The 26,920-nt window shown below is 39.2% G+C and overlaps 1 protein-coding gene across 5 annotated transcripts; it reads left to right on the forward strand.

Moving 5' to 3' along the window:
* The first annotated feature begins 6,580 nt into the window (after positions 1–6,580).
* On the forward strand, positions 6,581–26,743 carry TUBE1 (tubulin epsilon 1). Of its 5 annotated transcripts, XM_078384929.1 has the most exons (14): positions 6,776–6,790; positions 6,905–6,978; positions 8,166–8,247; positions 10,991–11,043; positions 11,940–11,997; positions 12,576–12,665; positions 14,036–14,151; positions 16,545–16,666; positions 18,774–18,961; positions 19,862–20,037; positions 21,574–21,714; positions 22,071–22,211; positions 23,237–23,411; positions 26,119–26,743. In XM_078384929.1, exons 7-14 carry the CDS (start codon positions 14,051–14,053, stop codon positions 26,275–26,277), a joined length of 1,203 nt encoding a protein of 400 aa, XP_078241055.1. In that variant the 5' UTR covers positions 6,776–6,790; positions 6,905–6,978; positions 8,166–8,247; positions 10,991–11,043; positions 11,940–11,997; positions 12,576–12,665; positions 14,036–14,050; the 3' UTR covers positions 26,278–26,743. The 5 variants fall into 5 exon arrangements, with proteins under 5 accessions (XP_020661011.3, XP_078241050.1, XP_072853798.2 ...); XM_072997690.2 differs by lacking the exon at positions 12,576–12,665; XM_020805352.3 differs by lacking the exons at positions 8,166–8,247; positions 12,576–12,665 and having other exon boundaries at positions 6,581–6,790.
* Positions 26,744–26,920: the final 177 nt, after the last annotated feature.

Raw genomic sequence — 26,920 nt, forward strand, 5'->3', positions numbered from 1 at the left:
AATGAGAAGAACATCTTTCTTTGGTGTCAGTTCTAGAAGGTGTTGTAAATCTTCATAGAATTGTTCAATTTCAGTCTCCTCAGCAATGCTGGTTGGTGCATAAACTTGGATTATTGTGATGTTGAATGGTCTGCCTTGGATTCGTATTGACATCATTCTATCATTTTTGAGATTGTATCCCATTACAGCTTTTCCCACTCTTTTGTTGACTATGAGGGCTACTCCATTCCTTCTACGGGATTCTTGCCCACAGTAGTAGATATGATAATCATCTGAGCTGAATTCGCCCATTCCTGTCCATTTTAGTTCACTGATGCCCAGGATGTCAATGTTTATTCTTGCCATCTCCTGTTTGACCACCTCCAGCTTCCCAACGTTCATAGATCTTACATTCCAGGTTCCTATGCAGTATTTTTCTTTACAGCATTGGACTTTCCTTTCACTTCCAGGCACGTCCACAGCTGAGCGTCCTTTCGGCTTTGGCCCAACCACTTCATTAGCTCTGGAGCTACTTGTACTTGTCCTCCGCTCTTCCCCAGTAGCATGTTGGACGCCTTCCGACCTGAGGGGCCCATCTTCCAGCGTCATATCTTTTAGCCTTTTGTTTCTGATCATGGGGCGTTCTTGGCAAAGATACTGGAGTGGCTTGCCATTTCCTACTCCAGGTGGATTGCGTTTAGTCGGAACTCTCCACTATGTCCTGTCCGTCTTGGGTGTCCCTGCACGGCATAGCCCATAGCTTCTCTGAGTTACTCAAGCCCCTTCACCACGACAAGGCAGCAATCCATGAAGGAGGCAGCAATCCATGAAGGAGGAGGAACTGGAGCAACAGCATAATTTCCAGTTTATGAACAATGGTGTGGCCATGCCACCCCAAGGGAGGGTGAAACACTGGCACATTTCCTGCAACTAGGATCCTTTCAAATTGCTTTCTATTCTGTCTGAACACCCCCATCATCCCCTCCCATCAGGCGACTGCCACCTGCCTTTTCAGGCTGGCTTCTTCTTCAAAACCACCCTTCCTTTGTATCTGATAGGGAACCCTCCCTTACTTAAGACTGCTTCCCCCTTTAGGTGGGGGAGGAATCTTAACCCACTTTGTGCTCCATCCCAGACTGAGGAAGCCAGCTCACCCTCTTAATTTGCCTGCCTGCCTCTCTGCTTAGGGTGGCTTAGGATGCTGAAACCCAGAAAAAGAGTCCTCCTGCAACTGGCCCTTTGAACTGCTTGGAAAACTTTGCTTCTCTTCTCCTCCTCCTCCAGCCAACTATGTGTGTGTGCATGTTTAGGGGTATATTAGGAAAGTTGCTGGTGCAAACCTAGGACAGAAATCGTCCCTTCCCAACCTTTGCCTACCTCAGTTTAGTGACTTCACAAGAGTCCATCCCTTGTCCTCCAGTTTTACTACTGGTTATCTCAGTGAATGTGATGCTTTTAACGGGTAACCCTAGAGGTGTCTGGTCATCAAGTGTAATAAAAAGCTATTTAAAGAGAAGAAGGCCTTTAAATATAGCCAAAAATTCTCAAGGGTCAGTGGAAAAGACCAAGCAGCAGTAATGCTCTAGAATCTAGTCGTCGTCTACTATTGAGGAAAATTAGCTAGCACCCACATCTTTTACATATTATCTGCAGTTTTCATTTTTTTAAACGGTAGAGGGCAGTGTTCTCTTTTAAGTTATCAGAAAAGGATAGTTCTCAAAAATGAAAAATGTATTCCTCCTTGCACTCCAGTCAAATGGGATTAGGAACATAGTATGGGATAAGGAAGCCAAATCCTGTATTTCCACAATCATTACATGGAGAGATCATTAACTGAGAGCAGCAGAGAGTGGGGTAAAGGAAAGCAGCCCTCTGTTAACCATCACTGTTTCTGCATTTGGAGAAGAGCAACTGTCAGCAGCAGAGCATGGGAGCAAAACCTATCAATCTATTTCACAGTTACTCATTATAGCATTATATAATTTTTATTTATATTATGTATGTCACAATCTTGTTGTTGTTTTTCTTGTATTAAAGTTTGTGCTACGTGTGAGAGAGCATAAAATATAATTAACCAAGTACAGAGCCTTAGTTCTGCATTAATCATAAATATACAAACTGCAAAACATGACACTGCCCCAAGAATGAACACATAAAGGCTATTGAAAACAGACTGGTAACAACAACGGTTTGACAACAGCAAAAGTTTATTGTCTAGTTGGAGAGTACTCCAGCCAGATTATTGTCATCAGGAGTGTCCTATTACAATTTTGAGAAGCCTGAACAAGGAAAGATAATCCTGGCCAGCATAGCTAGTGATGAAGGCTTCTGAGAGTTTTAGTCCAAGAACATCTGGGAAGCCAAGCTTGGGAACCACTGATCTAGTAAGCAGGATGATGTAGGAACAGGTATTTCTTTATACAGTATATCAAAAACAGTAACCTGAACTAGATGCAGTGGCTCTAGTGAAACAGAAATATAACAATTTGCCTAGAAATTAAACCAGCCATGCAGGTAGCCAGAATTTTTGTTTACTGCCTGCAAAGAATGAAGATCACAAGAGACGCACTTTCCAGAATATTAACGTTCGAAAGGCAGCTGGACCAGATGGAATCATGGGACAAGTTGTTAGGGGCTGTGCTGCAGAATTAGCTGGAGTTTTTACGGATATTTTCAATCTATCCTTGTTGCAGTGTTCTGTCCCCACCTGCCTGAAGACATCTATTATAGTGCCAGTCCCCAAGCAGTCAGCTGTGGTATCTCTCAATGATTATAGACCAGTAGCTTTAATATCTGTTATTATGAAATGTTTTGAGAGATTGGTGCTGGATTACATTAAGGCTAGTCTTCCACCTTCTTTGGGCCCATGGCAATTTGCATACAGGAGAAACAGATCTACTGATGATGCTGTGTCCATTGTACTCCATACTGTATTGAGCCACTTAGAACAACAGGGAACTTACGCGAGGCTGTTGTTTCTGGATTATAGCTCTGCTTTTAATACCATTCTACCAAATACGTTGTTTTTTAAAATGATCAGCCTGGGATTACCTCAGGAGATCTGCATGTGGGTAAAGGATTTTCTGACAGATAGGCCACAGTCAGTAAGGATGGGATCTCACCATTCTTCAACCCTGGTACTAAGTACAGGAGCTTCCCAGGGCTGTGTGCTAAGTCCCTTCCTCTATTCCCTGTACACACATGATTGCACCCCACTGTATAACACCAATGCAATTATTAAATTTGCGGATGATACGACAGTGGTGGGGCTCATAAATAAGAACAATGAGTCTGCTTATAGAAAGGAAGTACAAAGGTTGATACTTTGGTGTAAAGAAAATCATCTCACACTTAACATCAAAAAACTAAAGAACTCATAATTGATTTTAGAAGGAAGAGAAATGTACATTTACCACTGTACATGAACAGTGAGGAAGTGGAGAGAGTTGGTAGTTTTAAATTTCTGGGTACTTACATCTCAGAGGACCTCTCATGGACTATAAATGCCAACATGCTAATGAAGAAGGCACAGAAGAGGCTGTATTTCCTGAGAATGCTCAGCAAGTTAAATTTATCTCAGCATTTACTTTTGTCATACTATCGTAGCACCATTGAGAGTGTCCTAACCTATGGCATTCTGGCATGGTTTGGGAGTAGCTCTGTAGCGGACAAAAAAGCTCTACAGAGAACCATTAAAATTGCCCAGAATATCATCGGGCTCCAGCTACCAACCCTGGATGATATCTTCACATCCCGCTGTCTGAGGAAGTCACACAGCATCCTGAGAGACTCTTCCCATCCTGCTTATAACTTTTTTGAACTATTACCATCTGGCAGAAGATATAGAACAATTAAGACTATCCCAGAGCTATAATTGCAATTAATAATGTGCATGAAGACTACCAGTAGTGAATAATTAGTTGGACTGTGTTACTTGGCCTGCGGTGTAGATGTTTGTATTTTTAGTGAGGGACTTTTAGTGGGTGGGGAGTGTTTGGGGAATTTTATGTGTGTGCATGTGTCTGGTCTCTGGGTGTCTGTGAATTTCGTTTTATGGGTATATTGTGTATATACTTACAATGACAATAAATAATAATAATAATAATAATAATAATAACAACAACAACAACAACAACAACAACAACAACAATAATAACAATAATAACAATAATAACTATTATTATTATTATTATTATTATTATTATTATTATTATTATTATTATTATTATTATTATTATTATTATTATTATTATTATTATTATTATTATTATTATTATTAAACTGGGAAGAAGCCAGAAGAAACAGTAGGACACAGATATCAGTCTTTGTCTTTCTTGCTAGCTGGCAGAAGGAGGAAAATGAGTTTTCCCCAGTTCTTCTCTGCTTTAAATTATAATATTCAATTATAATATAATGAGCCTGGGACATTTTTAATATAAAGATAATACACCAGCCGTTATTGGCTGAAATCCTGTTGCCATAATGTGATGAGATTCGTCTTTTGCTGAGGGCGACCCCTGTGTTTGCATGGGAAAGAGAGTCGGAGGCCGTTCAGATGATCTAACATAGTTTTGTTTATTATTTAACAAATTCAATTCAACAGGTTCAAAAGGATCCATTAAACTCAACTCAGGTAAAAGGTGGTAACTTCGCACCTTAACATCTGGTGTCTTGATGTCACTACTCACCGAGGGGCCGGTCCAAACCGCTCCCTACCAGTCATGGGCCTCAGTGGGGTGCTCCTCACGGCACAGTCTGTCTCACAGCATGGGTATCACGCCCAGTCCCCCTCGCGTTGTGGCTGGAGTAAAGAGGGACTGGGATGGATCACCCTCCTCCCCCCACGCTGGTTGCGAGGGTACACAGTCCATTCTAGTGGCTCTAAGTCTTCTCCCTTTGCACGGAAATCCTTCAAGTCAGGTAATAAACCTCCCCCAATCTGGAGGTTTGGGATAACCCATCAGCTTGGTATAACCCTCTTGCCCAAAGCCTAGTTCTGTCTGCACAGCTTGATCTTTCCTTCAGGTTGCTCGCCGCCCGTTACAATTCTAAAACTTTGCGCACCTTTTTCCTCTTTTATATCCTCCTCGCAGATAATTAAGTCTAGCTCCTCCCCCTTCTTGTTAGCCAGATACACTTCTAGCGACCCTTTCCATTTCTGTCTCTCTTGGTCTATTTCTACCAATATGCCCTCTACACAGCTGTGGTTTTCCTCAGTCCTCTGTTCTGTGGAGGACAGCACACTGGCTCTCTCTCCTTCACACATAAATTAACCCAATGATGACATTATCAACCACAGTGAAGTTTTGAAGTAAAATGTTTCTGATTTCTCTCTTAAACGTCCTGAAGCTTGCATGGAAGCCCTCTCATTTTCAAGAAGAATCTTGATTCAGCTTGTGGCTTTCATTTTTCTCCATCTGAAGCTGCATATGATTTTTACTACTAGGCAGCAGTGCTGTGACAGCATTGTGTCTGTGTATTTAATAGATTCAATTAATTTTAAAATGTAAAGTTAACTTTGGGATAATGAATTTTCAATCTTTTAGATGAATACAAGTTTAGATTGCATTTACTGTAAACTAATGCAGGTTATTGGGAGTGGGGTAAGACCTTTTTATAATGAATCATCATCTTAGAACTGCAGAGCTGGAAGGGGCCCTATGGATTCAGTCCAGCCCGTCAAGAAGGCAGAGTGGGGAACTGAACTCCCAACCTCTGGCTACCTAAACCACTGGCCTATCCAGTTTTGTCAGCTGTTTGTTAGTTTGTTATTGATTCTGAATATTTGTGCTTCAGCTTCTTGGCACAAATAGATTTTATTCAGGGCAAAAATCTAGATACTGGACATGTTTTTTTTAAAAAATTCTATTAATGTTCTTCAACACACATATTCCTTTTATAGAAGTGTTACTGCATCCTGAGCAAGTAGTTCCTCTAGTTTCTCCACCCAAGAACCACCAATTTACAGTAACTCTCTTTTGGAAGAATTCAACTTCAGTTTTTTTCATTCTGGCCTTTTTTTTCCACTGTCTTGAAGTGGAAACCAAACATCTGAGTCCAGTGAAAACAAGAAAGAGAATTTCAGTCTACAAATACTCCCACTAGTATAAGATTCTTTGTTCTTCAAAGTGCCATGCAATTTTGCCTTTTTTCCCCCCAACACACTGAGCCAGGCTAACAGGGCTATTTCTTTGGAGGCAGCAAGCTAAACCACCACAAACATAACAAAGTAGCAAAACACAGGCATATGCAGTGAAGTCAGGAAATAATTTGACACCAACAACATTTTCATAATTATGGCTCTGTACACCACCACAATGCATGAAATGAAACACCTGAAAGCATTTTAAAAAAGCCCTGCTTGCTTTCCCCTTGTATGGTGACCAAACATCGAGGGATCTTTTCTTAGTAGCTGTTTTGAGAAAAGGGGCTGCCCGACAGCAGCAAATCAACCTCCAAATCATATGTCTGGCGCTAGAAACATGTAAGGGGCGTCTCCCTCCTTTTCCTCAGAAGACCATGCCGGCTAGAAATAACCGTAAAGCACTTCGTTCTTGAAGGGACAGAATCGAGAGAGGCAAGCGGGCAGAAAAGCAAGCAGCGCATGCGCCCAAAGCAACCGCTACAACGGTTTTTCTCTTCGACTTTCCGTTGTCCCCAGGCGCGCGCGCGCCTGAGGGCCAGCGTGCCTTAGCGCAACCCGCCTTTTTAAACGTACAATCAGGAGTGGGCGGGACCCCAGACCAAAACCTATCGGGCGCAATCTTTTGGGCGCGAGCGGCGGCCATGACACAGTCAGTGGTGATTCAGGGTGAGGAATTATCTATTGTGCTCTTCCCATACTTTTTATTTCTTCCGCCAGCCCCGTCAGGTTTTTGTTGTTCGTAACCTCTTTCTTGCCGCTTCTTTACACCTCCTCTTATAGTGGGACAGTGCGGGAACCAGATAGGTTGTCGTTTCTGGGACCTGGCATTACGGGAACACGCCGCCGTTAACAAGGTAACAAGCCCCGCCTGTCATTCGCGATGAGATTCCCCTCCCCCCCCCCTCCGGCAGTCAGCGCATGCGCATTGTTAGTTGTTTGGAACGCCCACTTCGGAGCATCCCTCTTGCTCTCTGCCCCGCCCCCTCTCTAGTCTTCCCCAAGGGGGTGGCTGCAGGGGGTGTTTCTGCTGTTACTCCTCCCGCCTTCGTAAGGCAGTCTGTATTTTCTACAGCACCAAAGAAAACTCCCATTAAAATTTAATCGTTTTTAAGGTGCCACGAGGTTTCTGTATATATTTGCCTGACGCTAAAATGGCTGCTTGTTTAAAAACCACAATTTTTGTGTTCTGTGCATTTCGAAGTGAACCTGCTGTTTCTTGTTCCTCTGTCATCGTCATTTAGACTAAGTCAGCCCAAGTTGCGAAAGAATAGGGTGCCCTTCTAAAGGCGGTTTCTAACCACTCCTGTTTCAGAGTCTGCAAGGCTCCTAAAAACCGCTGTGAGGCGTCATAGACTTGCCATTTTTTCCCGTGTCCTGAAGTCGCAGCGATTGTAAGGGTTGCAATCTTCCCTCGCCTTTTATTAATGATAAATGGCATTGTATTATTCCCGTTTCACCTTTCATAACTTTTCCGTGGTTCCTGGGTATGGCTGAATGTAAAATCCTCTCTTAGGAAGCACATTTTTTCTTGGCTGGCTGAATTGTGTAAATTATCCTTTTGAGCTATGTGATACAATTAAAAAAAAAAAAAGTACCTAGCAGTGGTCACAGATTTTAAAAAGCAGAGACACTATTTCAGCGCTTGGTGCTAGGAAGACATCATCCTGGAAAATTACTGTGGAAACCTGTGTCCCTGCATCTAGGTGAGGTGTCAATCTCTGGCAATACTGGGTGGAGCAGAAAACCAAGGGAGCGTTCTGAGTCTTTGGCTGCCAACTCAGGCTGCCAGGAAGAGCAATAAGAGAATTCCCAAGCTGCCAACCTTTTTTCATCAAAGAAGGTGTTTTCTATTTTTGGCAGAATAGGGAACCATGCACTCACAGTGCCTCTGCCTAGTCAAGACTGGGCATTGTTCTTCACCCACCCCATTGTTAAGTTCAGGCAGCACTGTTTCTGCCCTACCTGACTTAAGTAACAGAATAATGAAGCTGGGCATCAAGATCATTATTCCCAATCTACATCTTCAAGCAGTTTTTTGTAGATCTTAAACAACACGGGAGATAACAGAGACCATCAATTGTCAGGAGATTCCATTTGACTGTCTTCTTTTGCCACTTACACAGGTAACAGAATCATTGCGCTGCTAGCTCTAATTGATTTACTTATTTAAAAAAAATTAACCCACCTTTCTCCTTAAAAAAGACAGCAATTAAAAGACAGTATTTAATTTAGTAACAATGAGTATGCAGTACTAAAAGGATCAATAAATACAATATCAAAAAGCATATATTTTGGGGTATTGTTTTCATTGCAGTAAGTGCAACAAGGTGGGTCTGAAAAACCCAGTCAGCAGTCATTCACTCAGGGAAAGCTTGCCTGAACAGAAAGGTCTTCGACTGCTTGCAGAAGGATGGTGAATATCAGGCCAGCCTAGCTTCCTGTGGGAGGGAGTTCCAGTGTCTAGGATCAGCAACAGAAAAAGCCCTGTCCCATGTACCCATCAAATACAGTACACCTGTGAAAGTGTGGGGGTTGAGAGGATGGCCTGTCCTATTATACTAACAATCAAGCAGGTTTATAAAGGGGGATGCGGTCCTTGAGATACTTTGGCCCAAGCCATTTAGGGCTTTATAGTTTAGAACCAGCACTTTGAATTTTGCTTGGAAACGGATCAGCAGCCAGTGGAACTGTTACAACAGGGTCATGATTATTTTCTCATAGGCAGCCCAGGAATATACTTTTATCTTCTATGTGAAAATCATAAAGGTTCAGGATGTGCTGTTCTGCAGTTATCCAGACTTCACAGGAATAGCCAATGGATTGGAGAAGACCAGATCTCAACAAGGATAGGGCAGGGCAGGGAAAACAAATGAGTCTCGGCAATCTAAAAAGTGCCATGTAAATAGAGTCCAGTCATTGTAAGTACCTTGGACTAAGTTAGGCGTTGGTGAAATTGGCTTTATTTAGGCTTCCAAGGGCTCAATTGTGTCCCCATCTCTCAGTTGTGAAAGAGAAACGGCAGCTAAAGGGCATGAGACTTCTTAAGATTAAAAAAAAATTGCATGCAACCCCCCACTTCCCCTGGACCTATGGAAATAGGGCTAAGGGCAGAATTACACAGTGGCAATGCAAAGCAACTTTTGTCATTTGACATTACACTTATCTTACTGTGCTTTAATATAGTGCATATTGGGCACCATTTTAAAGCACAGTAGGGTTTCAGCTGGTTAAAAGAGCCATTTCTCTTCTGCAGTGCTGGCGTTTCTGGCTTGTCCATTAGGTTGTTGGATTGTGCTGGTTGAGGACAGGGAGAGGCAGTGGTAAGGACAGGGAGACTGCTGCCAACATGTGTTTCCGAGCCACCACTGCTAGTCACCCACTGGACATACAAGCTCTGCAGAGAAGGAAGGGCAGCCTGTTCCACATGCAGTGAAAACAGGAGATGAAGCTGGCAGTCTGGGCAAAAATGACATTAACAAGCATCCACGACTGCGGGGGCTTCCCTAGCTACTTTGGCACTATCTGGCTAGTGTTGTTCTTGCCTGGTAAGGAGGAGGGGTGGCAGTCAGTGACTCTGTTTTTGCCACACTAAACTGTGTGATAAGAACTATTGCACTCAGGATTGTAGATAACCTGTTGTTAAAACCTACTGTTGGTTGGTTATTTGCTATGTGTAGTTCCAGCCTAAGTAAAGGCAGAAGCCCACATGAGCACAACCTTCTTGTGCAGTTAAAGTTGCTCAGAGCCCTCCCCTACTAAAACAGAATAAATATGTTTTTTTTTCAGTAACAAGCTGAAAATAACCAAAGCCTTGCATAGGATAGCATGTCTCTAGTATGGGCTGTTTCAAACCCTGTTATCGTTAAGGCCTTCACCTAATTTTTTTACTTTTTGTGTACTCTTTTCTGCCAGGTTTCATCATCTAACTTGAGGATGATAGCCTAGCTAGATCCTCCATCAAGAACATCTACCCAGGTCATTACAGGAAAAAAAGGGAGGGTCACATTTTTGCTGCCCCTGCTCAGTGCATCTTTCTTGGTGACCTAATGATAATTTCCATGTGAAAACCAGCTCTGACATCCTGAAAAATGAAACTGGTCTACAAAATCAGTTTCTGAAAGAGATTCTGGATTCACAAAGCCATTGTTTATTCAGGTGTCTTGCCAAAAAGAGTGGCATTTGTGACAGAATACTAGTTGTTAGAAATGACCAGAGCCCACAAGTTTTTGTAAGGAGCAGCTGTAAGACTCCCTCTTTCAAGGAAGCCAGGACCACTCCTTCTTACAACAGTAATTAACAATTTTCTGGATCCATACAGTCCAACTCTTGTTGATAGTGTTCTTAAACAAGAAGGTGAAGGATAAAACATGCAAGTTGTTGGTTGCATTACTGCTGGCAAAATAGCTACCATTTTCCTGTGTTGATTTTTATTTTATATTTATGGTGTATAATAGTTAGTGCCTTTTTCCTAAAGATAATATGTGTGACTGTTCATTTTTCTGTTCAATGTATTGCTGTCTTTTAATTGCTGTGAAGCCATAAACTTACCCTGAAGAAGATTGAAGATTATTGCTGGTACAGTGCATTTTGAGTTAGTAATAGGCTTTGATGTGCTTTTCCTGAAACAGTACGAAGGATACAATTTTTTAAATCTGGAAATCATCCAGTTTCATTGTAAATTTGCAATGATTTATGGAGTCCATGCATATGGAATCTCAGTGTGCACATTACAGCATGGGGCTTTAGAAGATATTAGAGTGCATAATCTGAAGGGATAAAATGAGTTTTTTTAAAAAAAAAGCATGCTAGAAGTAGTAATACAATTTTCACATCTCAGTTTTTACTTACAAAAGACTTGTTTTTTAGAAAGGAATTTACGATGAAGCATTAAGCAGTTTCTTTAGAAATGTGAACACTAGGTAAGATCTTTTTTTACAAACAAGTTATTAAATGTGTTTTTTAAACTATTTACAGTTGGTAGGGACCTGCTTTTGTACTGCTCTAAGGAAATTAATATTTTGTGTATATCATGTAAGATACTGTCCTTGAATTTATTATATGAATAATAATTACATCCCAGTTACTATCACTTTTGGCAGCACAAGAGCTATCTACTGGAAGGTAAACCCCGTTTAGTTCAATAGGGCTTTTGCCAAAGTAAGTGGTATGAGATTAGAGCTTTATCTCTTTTTTTGGGGGGGGGGGGAGGTTGTAGATATTTGAAATGTCACAGAGCACTCTTTGGTATCTTTATATCCTGACCTCACCAAACTCTCTCTGAGCCCAAATCAGATTTTTCTATGGCTTGCACAGTTTTGTTGCTTCACCACTTGAGTTGTGATTGTGATATACAGTAGTTGCAGCTGTGATAAGCAGTCCCATTACTTCTCATGTTGCAGTGGGAAAACAGTTCTTTTTTCCTTCATGGCAGCTGATGAGATGAGGCTGTTAGCATTTCACTTTGCAGTTTGCTGAAACAAAATTACAGGGTATCTCCTGAGACTAAGATAACAGTTGTTAGGCATGTCAGATTTTTTTTAATTGACCCTAATCCTTTGTCTGCTTGACTGCAAAAATTAAGCAGGTGGTGGTTTCCCTTCTCTTTTTCCTTTCATGCCAAGAAAATATCTCGTATTTTTAAATGTTATCCTTCTTTAACAAGATAGCTATCTTTATGTATGTTCTTGTTGTACCTTTCCTTTCTAATATAATTTTAAGCTTCATTGGAAATAGGGAAGAGTTGTAATATCCTGACACTTCATATGTGGTCCTTTACTATAACTTTGTTTATTAATTTGATTTCTGATTTTTATAGAACAGTTGGTGATGATGCTGACATTTGCAGAGGAAAAATCTGCTCCTTAAAAGCACGTGTAAGGGGAAAAGTTTAATTATATTAATCTCAGTTGTTTGTTAGCCTATGATATGGCCCATAATCGTTTATGTTTTATCTTAAAGCACACTCAGCATTCTTTGAAAGGGATGTTTATTGAAATCCAATAATACAGTTGTTGTTCTGGAGAACAAATTCTGCTTGCAGACTGTCTCTGTATGTAAGAATATGACTAGAAAGCAAATTGAGGGCTTTAGTTTTACATGATGATTCTGCTTTCCTTTTGTTTGGGATGAACTTTAGAATATTGAAATGAAATCTAACACCAGCACTTAGAGCATCATTCTATCATGTGAAATTATTTATATCCAGAACCTATTTTCAAAAATGGGGGAGAAGATGATGCAGTGTAAGACCTCCTTGAAGGCTGAGGAAATTAGAAGGAAAATCAATGTGCACACCCATAACACCATTCAGTATTCCAAGTACCGACTCCAGCATGATCTCTGCATCTATTTGTAAAGAGGAAGAAAATGCAAAACTAAATACATAATAATTGAAACAAGGAATCTCAAATGTGCATGATAGATTATTAACATATCTGGATCGCTGTTTCAGATTCACTATAGGTAAACTGAGAACAGGAAATTGAAGATAATGGATTGGATCTAGCTTTAGTCATTGTTGAGACTTAATCCATTGAAACAAGTGAGTTCACTATGTCTAAGTTAAAACACATTGATTTTTCTGGATCTTCTCTAAGTTTGACTAAGTTTGGATCCAATCAAATGGTTTACAGAAGCATACATGTTAACAATTAAGAAAAGCAAATCAGAGAAGCAAATAATAAGTGCATGCAATATTGGAATACCACATATTCTTTAGTGACAAGCATCCTAATGTAAAGAAAAGCAAATGCCATTTTGTAGTGTACTAGCATTGACTGAGCAGTACCCTTTTGTTTTATCTACATTAACTGCTGATGAAGCACTCTTGCCTTGAATGCCATTGCTTAAAATTAAGAAGATTAATCAGAGATGCTAATCAGAGCATAGATGAGAAGAAAATCTAGAAAGCACATAGATGAGAATACTTTAAAAGTTACAGTGGTGCCTCGCTTAGCAACGTTAATCCGTTCCAGGAAAAATGTTGCTATTAATCGCTAAGCGATTTTTAAAAGTCCATAGAAACGCATTAAAACACATTTAATGCGTTCCTATGGGGTTCAAAACTAACCTTATGCGAAGATCCTCCATAGGGGCGGCCATTTTCGGTGCCTCTAAAGCGAGGACACACAGTGGGCGGCCATTTTGTTTTTCCAGTGGCCATTTTGTTTTTCCATTTTGAAACCGTCGATCAGCTGTTTAAAAGGGTCGCTTTGCCATGATCGCTTCCCCATGATCATCGCAAATCGATTTTTCCCCATAGGGACCATCGCTAAGCAATAGCTCTTGCAATGGCCAAAACCCCATCGCTAAGTGATTTCGTCGCTCAACAGAGCGATCGCTAAGCGAGGCACCACTGTATATGTAACATCCTGGAACATCTGAGATGTCATAGGAGTCATCTTGATTATTTTTAGCAAGAGCTTCTTTTAGTAATTGAAAAATTCTATTCCATCATTTTATTCTGTATGTTGCATTGCATTCAGTTCTTGAACTGCTCAAAAGCATAATAGCAAAAATTATCCTTTATTAAATTGCATTCCAAACCAATAAAAATCAGGAAACACTTTTTCAAGTTAGCTGGATAGCTCAGTGATTTTACTAACTGGCTACAAAGCCAACGGTTGGGAGTTCAATACCCACTGTGCTTCCCCAAAGAAGAGCCAGGCTGTGTTGCCTTCAGCTAGCTGCACAGTCCCAGGGGACACCAAAGGAAGGGAATGAGTCTTCTCTACCTGGAAAACCCTGAAAAGAGTTGCCATTAGTCAGCTTTGACTTGAGGGCACATTATGGTGATGGTATAATAGCTGAAACAAATGAAATATTTTTTCTCTCATTTTTATTCACTGTATGCAAATGTTTAAAGACAAGGATTCTTAGTGAGTATAAAATGTTTTTATTCCACTCCCAAAGGCCTTGCTCATTGACATGGAAGAGGGTGTAGTTAATGAAATTCTGCAAGGACCACTGAGAGATGTCTTTGATAGCAGGCAGCTAATCACAGATGTTTCTGGCTCAGGAAACAACTGGTAAGGACAGTATCTGTTTCCTATAGAAAGGTTTTCATATAGAAATGTCATACATAAAACTGGTGGATATCTCAGTGGCTTAAGGATCTGGCTGCGGAGCCAGAGGTTGGGAGTTCCATTCCTCACTGTGCTTCCTTGATAGGAGCTGGACTCCGTGATCCCCATAGGGTCCCTTTCAGCTCTGTAGTTCTGAAATGATGATGACAAAGAAGAAGATAGAAATAAACTGAGAGGAGGACTGTTTGTGTTTCCATTTTTTCTGCTTTCTACAGTAATGTTAACCTTAGCATTTAACTACAGTTATGTTGAAGAAAACTTTTTAAAAAGTTATATTCATTCTGCCAAGATGTTATGTCTTTCTTCTGTGGTTCTCTTTCTTTTTTAACAAATTTTGTAAACTCCCTTTTATTGTGTTAGAAAACCACAATAAAAGGTGTCAGCATATAAATAGTTATAACAGTACAGCTAGCCAGGGTCCTTTCCACAAGATGGGAGATGTCTGTGCTCAAAGACATAGTATAACTGGAACAAGAGCAGGCACCTAACATCTTTGCTTGCTCCCTTCTGTCTAGTTGAATATTTCCCACAGGACAGTTTGTTGACACTGTCGGGGAAGGAAGAGGCCAGCTGTGGCAGGATCTGATGTCAGTCATCTAGACCTTCATCTGCTCCTAGAACTGCTCCTTTATTTCAGATGATAATCTGATGAGGAATATAAACAGCTGGCCAAAAACACGAAAGGAAACAGATGGATCTTTTAGGTCAAATAAATCCCAAATTTATACTAATACCATTAAGTGGTTCTATAGTGACAAGGGGGATTTTAAATAAAGCACCTCAATATAATGGTGCCAAAGAAATTCTAACTATGTTCTAATCAGTGAAAAAACTGCCAGAATCATATTGGCAGTATATGCATGCATATAGGAAGTCATAACATCACTACAACAAATTGTTGCTTCTTAAACAAGTGCTAATTAAGTTTCTTGGCACACACCCAGAAACACACTCTGCATCTGATCAATGCATGTCAATATGCTGTCCCAGTTTTACTCAGTTTCCCTTACAGAAGTGTAAACCAGTAGTAGTATTCATCCCAAAGTGTCAGGAGACCAAATTCATAATAGGAAAATTAACTTCTTAATATTATTGAATTAAAAGATTTAAATTATTGATCATTAACTGAAAAAAATACTTAATAAAATAATGGATGGTTACATCTTGATATTACACCTTGATATTGTCTTCTCCTGGGCATGTGAATGAAAACCTCAGTGTGAACAGAAAACTACTGTAGTGATGCTGCTGAAATTATCAAATGCATAGTTTAGAATACACTCAAACTAAACCAAAAGGTTTGTATACAATCAGATATGCCTTTGATCTCCTTTTTACTATGTCCTAAAGGGCAATTTTTATGGCTTCATGGAGCTATGAGGACATTTAGGGATGTTCCATGGCCTTGGGGTGGATAGAAAGCCTATGTAAACTTACGTTTGTCTGACCAAATGTTTGGAAGCTCTCAAATCCAAATAATCTGCAGTGTGTTTATTTAAGAGGTTTTACACTGTGCCCTTCTACTATAATCACAATAGGGACAGTTGACAAGAAACTTAAAATGACCAAATTCTTCTATAAATCTTAACTATCAAATAGTTTGTTATGTGTTGTCGAGTTGGAACCAACTTATAGAGTTTTCAAGGTAAGTGAGATATTTAAGGAGCAGTTTTACCAATTCCAATTCCCCAGTGATTTTCCATGGCCAAATGGGGTTCCAAACCTTGTTCTCCAGTCCTAGTCTGTCGTTCTGTTTACTATACCACAACTACCTAATAGAGTAGTAAAGGGAAAAGGGAAAAAAGACATGTGTGCAGCTGGCAAAAATAGTTTATGCTAGGAGAATCAATCCATTAAACCCATCAGCTTTGCAGATGATATTTCTACTGAATAAAATTTTAAGCTAGATTGTAAAGGCCCAAGCTGCTTGTGGAGCCCCTTCCTGTAATGTTTCTATTGCTGTAGAAATTCCATTGTATTTCTTTTGTTATGCATTTCATAACCTTTCTTTTCTCAATATTTTTAGATTATGGTCATACATAATTTTGTATTCAGGATTTTTTAAATTATTTTTTCAGCATAATTCTTTTTCTTCAAAGGAGAAAAAAGTGTCCCTAGATACAGAGCTCAGCTCTAGACGTACAAGCAGGCCTTTTCCTTTCTTGACTAGGGAAAAAGAAAATGAAGCAGGAAGAGTAGCAGTAAAGTGCAATGGAAAAAAGAAAATTGCTTTTGCAGTACTGTTTCATGTCCCTCAGTGTGGATCTATCCCATTATGAATAAACTAGCATTTTCAGAACGGAAGGATAGCATACTAACAAATCTCATGTTTCTAGGGCTGTGGGTCATAAAGTATATGGCTGTCAATATCGAGAGCAAATTGTTGAAAAGCTGAGAAAAATTGCAGAGCATTGTGACTGTCTGCAGTGTTTCTTTGTCATTCATTCCATGGGAGGAGGTAAGTCCAGCCTGATCCCCAGAAAATCTAAGAAGTTCAATAGAGAAGTAACCCCAAATATATATATAAATTAAAAACTTAAGTAGTTAAAATTAATGGCGAAATCACTATGAATTGTTTCGTTGGCTTCCAAGAGGATATTTACTAAGGTATCTATAGTGGATTAGAGGTCTAACCTTTGTTAACAAGTCAGATACCTCATGTTTCCAAACTGAATTACAGTATCTGTGTTATTTCCCATCTTGATCTCTAATTCAAAAGTTAGCTGCAATAGGTCTGCAATAGGTCAATCTTCCTTTGAGCCCTTTGACATACCTATAGAGTTCTCCCTGCTACTTAGTTCCTCCAAAGCCCAGCACAGGATTAGATATGAAGCCTTTCTTTTCCCCATATGCTTAGTGTATGACAGAGGACTTTAAAAGGGGTAGTTTTGTCTGTCTGCTACCCAGCCCAAAGTGAGAGGTATTATTGCCCATGGAGTTTTCCATGATGTGAAATGTGGGCAGGAGATGAGTCATTCTAAGTTCCAGTATAGGTGAAATCATAGGTCTGGTCACCACTATCCTGAATTGTTCACCCATACTTCTTTCAGAATATTGTTTTTGGAACTGTATCTTCTAGAGAATAGTTTATAGCATAGTGGCATCTGAAGATCAAGCTAGACCAGGACTTCATGCGCCCCCACACCCGCTGTTTTTGCAGCTTCTACGTGTCTCCTTAGAGAAAAATAGTTCTGCAAAGACATTTTTCTGCCTCTGAAAGCCTCTATTGAGTGGTGTTTTTACAGTGAAATGGACTGCAAGTCCAGAAAAATGAAACCAGAAATGGATTTCCAGCAACATTTTGCTTTGACTTCTCAAACGCTTTTTTCCTTTGGGGTCTGGTGTAGTAATTAGAAAGATAATTAACCTCCAGACCTTCCAGTGTTGCCCTCCTGGATGATTCACTTACGGTAGTACATTTTAAGAAAAGGTGCTTCCTCAAGAAGTGAAAGGCTTCTGTTTGTCATATCATGTGATCTCCCTACCACTCTTGAGGATGCATTGTTTTACAATGCCTATTTAAAATGTGAAACACCACTCTGGTACACAGATCACCTTATTGCCAGAAAAAAGGGGGGCTGTGGGCCACAAAAACCTGGGGCTGGACTGTGTTTCCCTCCTGTTTCATCTGAATTAAAACTAGCAGCCTAAAGCACTGATTACAGCACAGAGCATCCCAGCAGAGGATGTCATTGCCCCACTGCACCCTCCCATGCACTCAGTGGCTTTTTAAAAAAACACACACAACCAGATCTCCTGTCCATGTGGTGCACCTTGCCACAAGAGAAATGAGTGAAGGAAGCCCAAGTCTTTGTATAAAGAAGCTGCCTCTCTGCAACCGCAGCTCGTTTTCTTCCGTGCTGTTTCCAAGAGGAGGTCTTCAGAACCAAGGTATGAGGGGGAAAGTGGTATCCAAGTACATTTGTTTCAGAACACAAGTGATCTCAGAGACTGCCCTTCCCACTATGCCTTTGTTCCAAGAACATCCCCTAGGGATCTCTGTAGTTTAGTCCAATTCTTAAAGCCACCAGACCATTAGAACAAGATTTTTATAAGAGAGTTGTCCAGCCAAAACCCTAGCCAATAGCATGCTTAAGTACTCCTGTGAGAAGGAACCTTTCTTATCAGTCCTCTTGATCATAAAACTGTTGGAAGTTTTTATAGTGGTTACAAGCATATTCAACACAAAGTTCTTATTGATCTCTAGATGGGAAGGTCAAGACTGACATACACTTCTCATACAGTGAGAGCCATCTAACTGAATACCTGAATAAATCCAAAGTGGTTCAGATTCCTCTTTTCCTAGCATCCCTGTCAAAGTATTATTTTAAAAAAAACCTCAGAAATGTTCACTGTGAATAGCTAATTTAGCCGTTCAGGGTACGTTTTCTAATACATATGATGCCAACAACTCCCAACCTGAATACTCATAGGTGAACGGTGAAAAAGATTAAACCTGTTTCATAAGTTGTAGGAATACAGAGCAACAAATAAAGAAAACATGGAACAGAACTTCTTCCATATACTGTGGTTTGTCACTGTAACTGTTTTTCTCTTGTTTCTAGGCACAGGATCGGGTCTTGGGACGTTTCTGCTAAAGGTGCTAGAGGATGAATTTCCAGAAGTATATAGATTTGTTACTTCAGTTTATCCATCTCGTGAGGATGATGTCATTACATCTCCTTACAACAGTGTGCTGGCTATGAAGGAACTCAGTGACCATGCAGATTGTGTATTGCCAGTTGAAAATGAAGTAAGAATATATGTCACTTGAGTATTATGTAGGAAGTATAGTTTTGCATGTGTTTTATATAGTGATAAACCTAAAGGTTAATCCCTTATACAGATACAGTACTTTGAATTATTGCATATAAATTACTGTTTTCAATTGAGTAGAAATTGTCAGAAAAAGAGTTTAGATATTGAATAAAAAGTGACTCATATTATTCAAAACAACAACAACAACCCTACAGCTATGCCCTACATTGTTGGAAGCATAGGTCCAAAATTAACCACCGGTCGTAATATTGAGGAAGATGGAGTGCATGGTAACAGGTGTGTTTTTAACACAGAAAGCACAAACATTCCTCTGATTAAAAGGCAGAAAACCCTATTGCTCCTTAGCAAAGAGTGAAAGTAACAGAGAACTAGCTTCTGCAACCCCAAGCTGAGACAGCAGAGACTACCTCAGAAGTTCTAGAGTCCTTTCCTTTTAGCTGTGATATTTTCCTTTTACAAGAACAGGCTTTGTAAAACATGATCACTGTGATCTTTCTCAGAGTCTTGTTACAGGCCCCTCCGTTTAATGTAATACACTGGATATGAATTCCAAATCTCAGTACAGTACCTCTGACTAAAATTGTAGAATTCCCTTCGTGGAGAACATTACCTCTTTCCATCTTTCTTCGCATTTAGCCTTCAGGATCTCTGGAGTTTAAGGAAATGCTCTTCTTTATTTTCTGCTTGTTAACAAATTTAGCAGTTTCTACTTTGTTTGCAGCATTTATCATCCTAATATATATTTGGACTTTAAATTTCGGAGATACCCTACGTATTTTTGTTGTATACATTTAGTTACTTATGTTTACACATAGAGATGTACAATAACTATGTTGTATATTCTAACACATTTTTCACTGATTTTCCCACCAAGTCTTTATTTGATATAGTTAGTAAAATAAATCAGATGACCAACTCTGGAAAGTTAGGATCAGCTATAAAGCAAACCAGCTTGCTGACTTCAAGTGTGGGTGCAGTAAACCATAATCAGGAGAAGCCCTTCGATGCCATGAATAATATTGTGGCTAACTTACTGTTGAATTTGACAAGGTGAGTTTTTGAAAATCCTAATCAGAAAACAAGTCACTGTTACACAGATTCATTTTAATCTTTGAGAACTGGCCTTTGAAAAGTTTCCGCAACCCAACAAAGCCAGTGTTTCATTTGCAGGTAGTAAAAATAATCTGACAAAGTCAGGCGGGGAGTAGGGACTACTATTATACAACACAAGAAGGGGAAACTATTTAACCTTTCATATTTCATATCCACTGCTATACAGAAGTGGTTGTGTGCTTGAGCAGCTCAGTTCTTTTTACCAATTCTCCAACCTTACTTTACTTTTTTCAACTGTGTTTAGACCATAGAAGACCATTGAGCATGCTTTGTCCTCAAATTATTTTCCTTAGATTTTTTTACTCGTTTTCCTTCTGCTGAACTGAAAGAAATCCCCTCAAGCAAAAGTGGCCGATGGTCAAAGGGTCTTCACCCCCAAAATGGTTCCTTCTACTGGGAGACAGTGAGCCTCAAAAGATCCCCAGTATGCAGAAACCATTGCCTTTTCTGCACATGTCCACAGTTTACTGTCCAGCAGAGAACCTCCAGGTTTGTTGTTAGACATTTTGCCAGGGCTTAGTGACTGATACGCTTTTTTTAAAAAAAGTGTTAAAATACAGCCTAAACAGTGACTCCTTCCTTATTTGGTGTACCCACTCCTATCCAGACTGAGATCATCATATCCATAAAAGAAATAGGATCAGATCAATTTGGTGGATAACAACCACTATGGTAAACTCAGTTGCAATATATGGATGTGAAAGCTAGATAGCAAAGAAAGCAGAAAGGAAAATAATTCATTTAAAATTATAGTATTTTATATATACTGTGGACCACCAGAAACACAACTAAGTGGGTTCTTGATTAGATCAATGTTGAACTCTTACAAGAAGCTAAAATTATTGAACAGTAAATTATTAAAATTATACTTTTGATATATCATAAGAAGACAAGACTCCCTGGAACAGTCAATAATGCTAGAAAAAGTAGAAGGCCGTAGGAAGAGAACAACCCCTCACATGAGGTAGATTGACTCAATAAGGGAAGCCACAGTCTTGAGTCATGTTAATAATAGGATCTTTTGTAAGTTACTGGTTCAAGAGTTGCTACAAGCTGAAGATGATGTGATGGCACAGAATAGCAACATCTGTGTCTAGGAGACATTTTAATCCTTTTCTATGTCTGAAATGTTTAGTTTAAAAAGTACTGGCTATGTAAGGGAAGTACAGCAAAGATAACAACAGGATAAAAACACTAATAGGATGAGAGAAAGATGTGTAGCATTTCCTGGAGTATATGATGGAGTCTCCTGTAGTCATTTAGGACGATATTATGAACTTTATTTTGGCAGTGTCTGGGAAATAATTAAAATTAGTGAAAAACATGAAGAACAGATGTTAAGTAACATGCATGTGTGAATCAACAAATATTAAAGACAGAAAAAATGCAAGTTTCATATGTTTTTAGAAAGATAACAAATGAATAAGTTATCCAGTAGCAAACAGTTTTTATATCTATTGCATTATCTCTTAGCTCTGCTAGGTTTGAAGGCTCTCTTAATATGGATCTTAATGAAATCAGTATGAATTTGGTCCCCTTTCCTCGACTTCATTATCTTGTTTCCAGTTTGACTCCTCTATATACATTGGCTGATGTTAATGTTCCCTCTCGAAGGTGAGTAACTTGGTTTGACATTGTAAAGATTTCCACTAGGGTGGCTCTGTTTCTTGTTGCAGCAAAAGCAAAAAAGAACCTTATTGTGTCCTAAAATGTTGTTTTTGATGGAAATGAGAAGTGAGTGCTATCTGAAAATGAAATTACATTGACATAGGACGATCCATTTTAAAAAATTGAATAAAATAATCTTTTTGTTTCCTGTTATTCAAAGCTTCAACATATTTTTCAAGTATCCATAGCATTGTTCTACTTTTATTTACTCAGCACATATCCAGAACTTACGTAGCTGATAAATTCTTATGATGCTGCTAATACTGCTGAGCATTGTGAAGTATTCTTTCTCTGTCTCTTAGGCTGGACCAAATGTTTTCAGATGCTTTTAGCAAAGATCACCAGCTGTTACAAGCTGACCCAAAACACAGCTTGTATCTTGCCTGTGCCCTACTCGTCAGAGGAAATGTGCAGATTTCAGATCTTCGTAGAAATATTGAAAGGTTTGCACACAACGTTATTTATTTTTTAATTTAAGACTTTTGTTCAATTCCTTTCTGTCCAACAGGTCTCTCAAATTAAGCAGAGTAGGATTAACTTTACAGACAAAATCCTCTGCTAGTTACATGTTTTTCCACATAAATCATGTTTTCAGTAATCTTATAAGTCACATTTTTCTTGAAAGAGAATTTTGTATACATGTAATACTACAGCATTATATTGTATATAGTTTGTTCATATACAAACTAGAGCCTCGTGGCGCAGTGGTTAAAACGCTGTACTGCAGTTAAAACTGTGCTCACGACCTGGGGTTCAAATCCCAGGTAGCCGGCTCAAGGTTGACTCAGCCTTCCATCCTTCCGAGGTCGGTAAAATGAGTACCCAGCTTGCTGGGGGGGCAATGTGTAGCCTGTATAATTAAAAATTGTAAACCACCTGGAGAGTGCTTGTAGCACTATGGGGCGGTATATAAGTCCAATAAATAAATAAATAAATATAGATGCTTTAGAAATAAAGATATAACATGCCATCCATGGGAACCCTTATCTTTCTGAAAATTGAACACAACTTAGACAAACAAATAAATTGAGTATTTAACTGTACAGTGGCTTTCTTACTGCTGAAATAACATGAAAGTGTGACTGAGGACAAATACCCTCCCCCCCCAAAAAAAAAAAAAATAGGACCTGACCTGAAAATAAGCCCCAGTGTAATTTTTCAGGATGCTCGTAATATAAGCCCTACCCCAAAAATAAACCCCAGTTAAGTGAAACCCCACCATCCACCATTGTTTATCAACCAGAAGAAGATGACATGACTGTATTTAAATGTAGATAGTTGTACATGAAAAAAATAAAACTTCCTCTGAAAATAAACCCTAATGCATGTTTTTGGAGCAAAAATTAATGTAAGACCCTGTCTTGTTTTCAGGGAACACAGTAGTAAAATCTACTATTAACATTTATGCTTGGTATAGTACTTACTTTATTGCTTTCCTTTATGATAATCCCAATTTTGCCTATTTCAGGTTGAAACCATCACTTCAGTTTGTCTCTTGGAACCAAGAAGGTTGGAAAACTGGTTTGTGTTCAGTACCTCCTGTGGGCCATTCCCACTCTTTGCTAGCATTGGCCAACAATACCTGTGTGAAGCCTACTTTCATAGAGCTCAAGGAGAGATTTATGAGGCTGTACAAAAAAAAGGTATGCTGCAGTGTAAGGAGAGATTTATGAGGCTGTACGAAAAAAAGGTATGCTGCAGTGTAAGAAATTAATAGTGTCATAAAACTAAATTAACTAAAATGAGTTCTGTGGCACTTTTATCAAGTTTTAACTGATATAAGCGTTCATGGACTTACGTGTGACTTCTTCAGATGGAAAGAGAGTGGCTTCAATAGACATATTTATACTGAATGTCTATACTAAAAGTGTTTATACTGAATGTCTATACTAAAAGTGGAGTATGAAATATAATAGCAAGGCAATAGGTCCAGCATGGTGATGGTAAATCAGTGGTCATTAAAGGCGGTTAGCAATCCTTGAAGATCTTTGTTCATGTCTAGAGCAATTCAACTGCACTTCTGGACTGGATGTTTTTGGAGATGATAGATAGATATCTTAAGGGTAATAGATGATCAAAAACATTCATTCAGGATGAAAAGATTATTTAAACATAGGCTGAAATCCTGTTGTGCAGTTACACAAGATGTGAATTGTCATAATATAAGCAATCTCTGTCAACATCTGTTGTATACTGAGTCATGCAAATATCAGACAAAAACGAAACTATACTGAAAAGAGATAAATACTCAGCGTGCAACAGATTATTAACAGATACGGTGGTGCCTCGCTTGACGATTACCTTGTTAGACGACAAATCTGCTTTATGATGAGGTTTTTGTGATCGCAAAGCGATGTTTAGATAGGAAAATTCCGCTTGACGATCGGTTCCCTGCTTCGGGAACCGATTTTTCGCTAGTCAATGATTTTAAAACAGCTGATCAGCGGTTCTAAAATGGCCACCCGCTGTGCAAAATGGCTCCCCGCTGTGCTTTAGGACAGATTCCTCGCTTTACAGGCAATGAAAATGGCCGCCCCATGGAGGATCTTTGCTGGATGCTGAGGTATTTAGCCCATTGGAACGCATTGAACCAGTTTTCAATGCATTTCAATGGGCTTTTTCGTTTCGCTTGACAAGGATTTCGCTTAACAGTGATTTCAACGGAACGAATTATCCTCATCAAGCGAGGCACCACTGTAATATGGGGATTTCATAATTTACAGCAATTTGTATCTAAAAGTTACGTCATTTGAATAACTGCACAACAGGATTTCATCCATAGCACAACTACCATCCCCATACTGTATAAATGGCTTTGCTGTAACAGGCTAACACAACTACGTTGTTGAAAAAGTCATTTTAACTAGGTCATCTGTACTTGTTTTATTGTCCTTACTGAAAAACACATCGAATACCCTGTACTAATGTTTGCTTCTCTCCATTTTGCCTGAACTTCTGAAAGGAATGTAATACAGTTTAAAACTACAGGAATGGCTGTTGCTTATGATTCAAATACACATAGATAAGAACTGGCTGTGGGGAAAGAAATGAAGTACAGTGGTGCCCCGCAAGACGGACGTTCCGTTTAACGATGAAATCGCTTGACATCGATGTTTTTGCGATCGCAAAAGCGATCACAAAACGATGTTCCCTATGGGGGAATTTCGCTTTGCTATGATCGGTTCCCTGCTTCAGGAACCGATTCTCGCAAAGCGATGATTTTTTAACAGCTGATTGGTGGTTTCAAAATGGCCACCGATTAAACAAAATGGCTGCCCGCTGTTTTCTGGGACGGATCCCTCGCTATACAGCCACCGAAAATGGCCGCACTATGGAGGATCTTCGCTGGACGGTGAGTTTCCAGCCCATAGGAACGCATTAACCGGGTTTTAATGCGTTTCTATGGGCTTCTTAATATAGCTTTACGACGTTTCCGTTATACAGCGATTTCATTGGAACGAATTAACGTCATAATGTGAGAGACACCACTGTACAAAGACACCTTTTTGCTCCATGCTGATTTCCTCTCACTCTCTCTCTTGTTCTGAATTATTTTCTTACTTTAAAAATCTATATTCACTATATTCTTTATTAGGGACATAGGGCTGATCAGACAAGCATATAGCTTGCTATTTGGTTCACTCTGTTTTCCACTGACCACATGTGTTTCAAGTAAAAGGGATCCATCCGGCCCCTTTTGCAAGCTGTTCTGCTTCTTTCTAGCATAACACTAGGGCTGCAGTTTATTGGAGCAGATTTAGAGTGCTCCTGATCATCCTGTTCTGCAGTGGTTGCTTAATTCACTCCCAAATACAGCTATGGGCAGTTTGTGGCGTGTGCAATTGGTTGTGACATTAAAAAGGATATTTTCATCTTCTCAGATTTTTAAAATATTCTCCTAAGTGATTCCGCGCTATTTCAGATATAAGGGAATATCCAAGATAGAGTGATATATTGCTGTAACACATTATGCTACTTACTAAATGAAACCAAAAAAGGGAAGTTGCTGCGACCCACAGAATCATAGCCACACCAAACAGTGAGAACAGGAGTAGGGGAGGGGTTTCATTAATTTAAAGGGGCGAAATTGGAATGATCTGAAGTTCTGCCTGGATCCTTCTCGCAGGAGAAGAAACATCTATGTGAATGGAAGGATTCCTCAAATGCAAAATAAAATAGATTGCACCAAATAACCTTTTAAATGCAACCTGTGCAACTCCAAATTCCCCCATTTAGTTGTGCCCACATTTATATATCAAGGTTACAGCTCCTTTCCAAAATTGGGAGAACACAGTCATTTGTTCAGTTTTTCCAGCAAATTATTTGATTAAGTAACATTTATTCATGCAGGCTCACCTTCATCATTATCTCCACATCGATGACATGGAGCAAAGCTGTTTCTCTGAAGCATTCTCCTCTTTGTCAGATTTAATAGAGGACTATAATCAACTAGATGCTTCTAACTGTGGACCAGCAGTAGATCCACCAAGACTGAAGATAGCAATGTAACAGTTGATGGGCTTGTTAAGGAGAACTTTAGAAGGTGACACATTAGAAAACTATGCACTGGCAATCTAGTGCCACATGAAGGACTGTTATGTACAGTTCCAATGGGGAAAACCAGACAATATTTTCATTTAGATAAGCTCAACAGATTATATTTTATAATGATTAGGATAAATGTCATTCTGAAAGGATAATGAAAATACTGTTTTACATCAGATTTCTTGTATTGCAGAGACACTAGATTTCATACATCGTGGAATAAAAGGGATATTGGATGTTCCTGTTTGGTATACCACTACATATATGTATTGGATGTGCTTTTAATGTAAATACTATGTTTGAAGATAGGTATTGTGTGGAAGCAAATATATTTTGTGAATTTTTTAGCTTATTTGTAAATATTTGCCATAAATTATACTGTTGTTAAATTTTTCATTTGCAAAGTAAAATACACAGCTATAGAAGATGCGATCTGATATCCTTTGTTTTTGTTTACAAGATGATCAAATTGTTAACAGATGATTATAAGGTTTTCCAGAGCCCTGCTTGCACTTTGATAACATAAGAACAGTACTAGTTCTTTTTGTGGTTATTCTGTGAATGATATATATGCCAGTGCATGTATTAAAACTCAGAAATACTGTAT

The sequence above is a fragment of the Pogona vitticeps genome, chromosome 1 (genome assembly GCF_051106095.1).
Source record: "Pogona vitticeps strain Pit_001003342236 chromosome 1, PviZW2.1, whole genome shotgun sequence".
Lineage (NCBI taxonomy): Eukaryota > Metazoa > Chordata > Lepidosauria > Squamata > Agamidae > Pogona > Pogona vitticeps.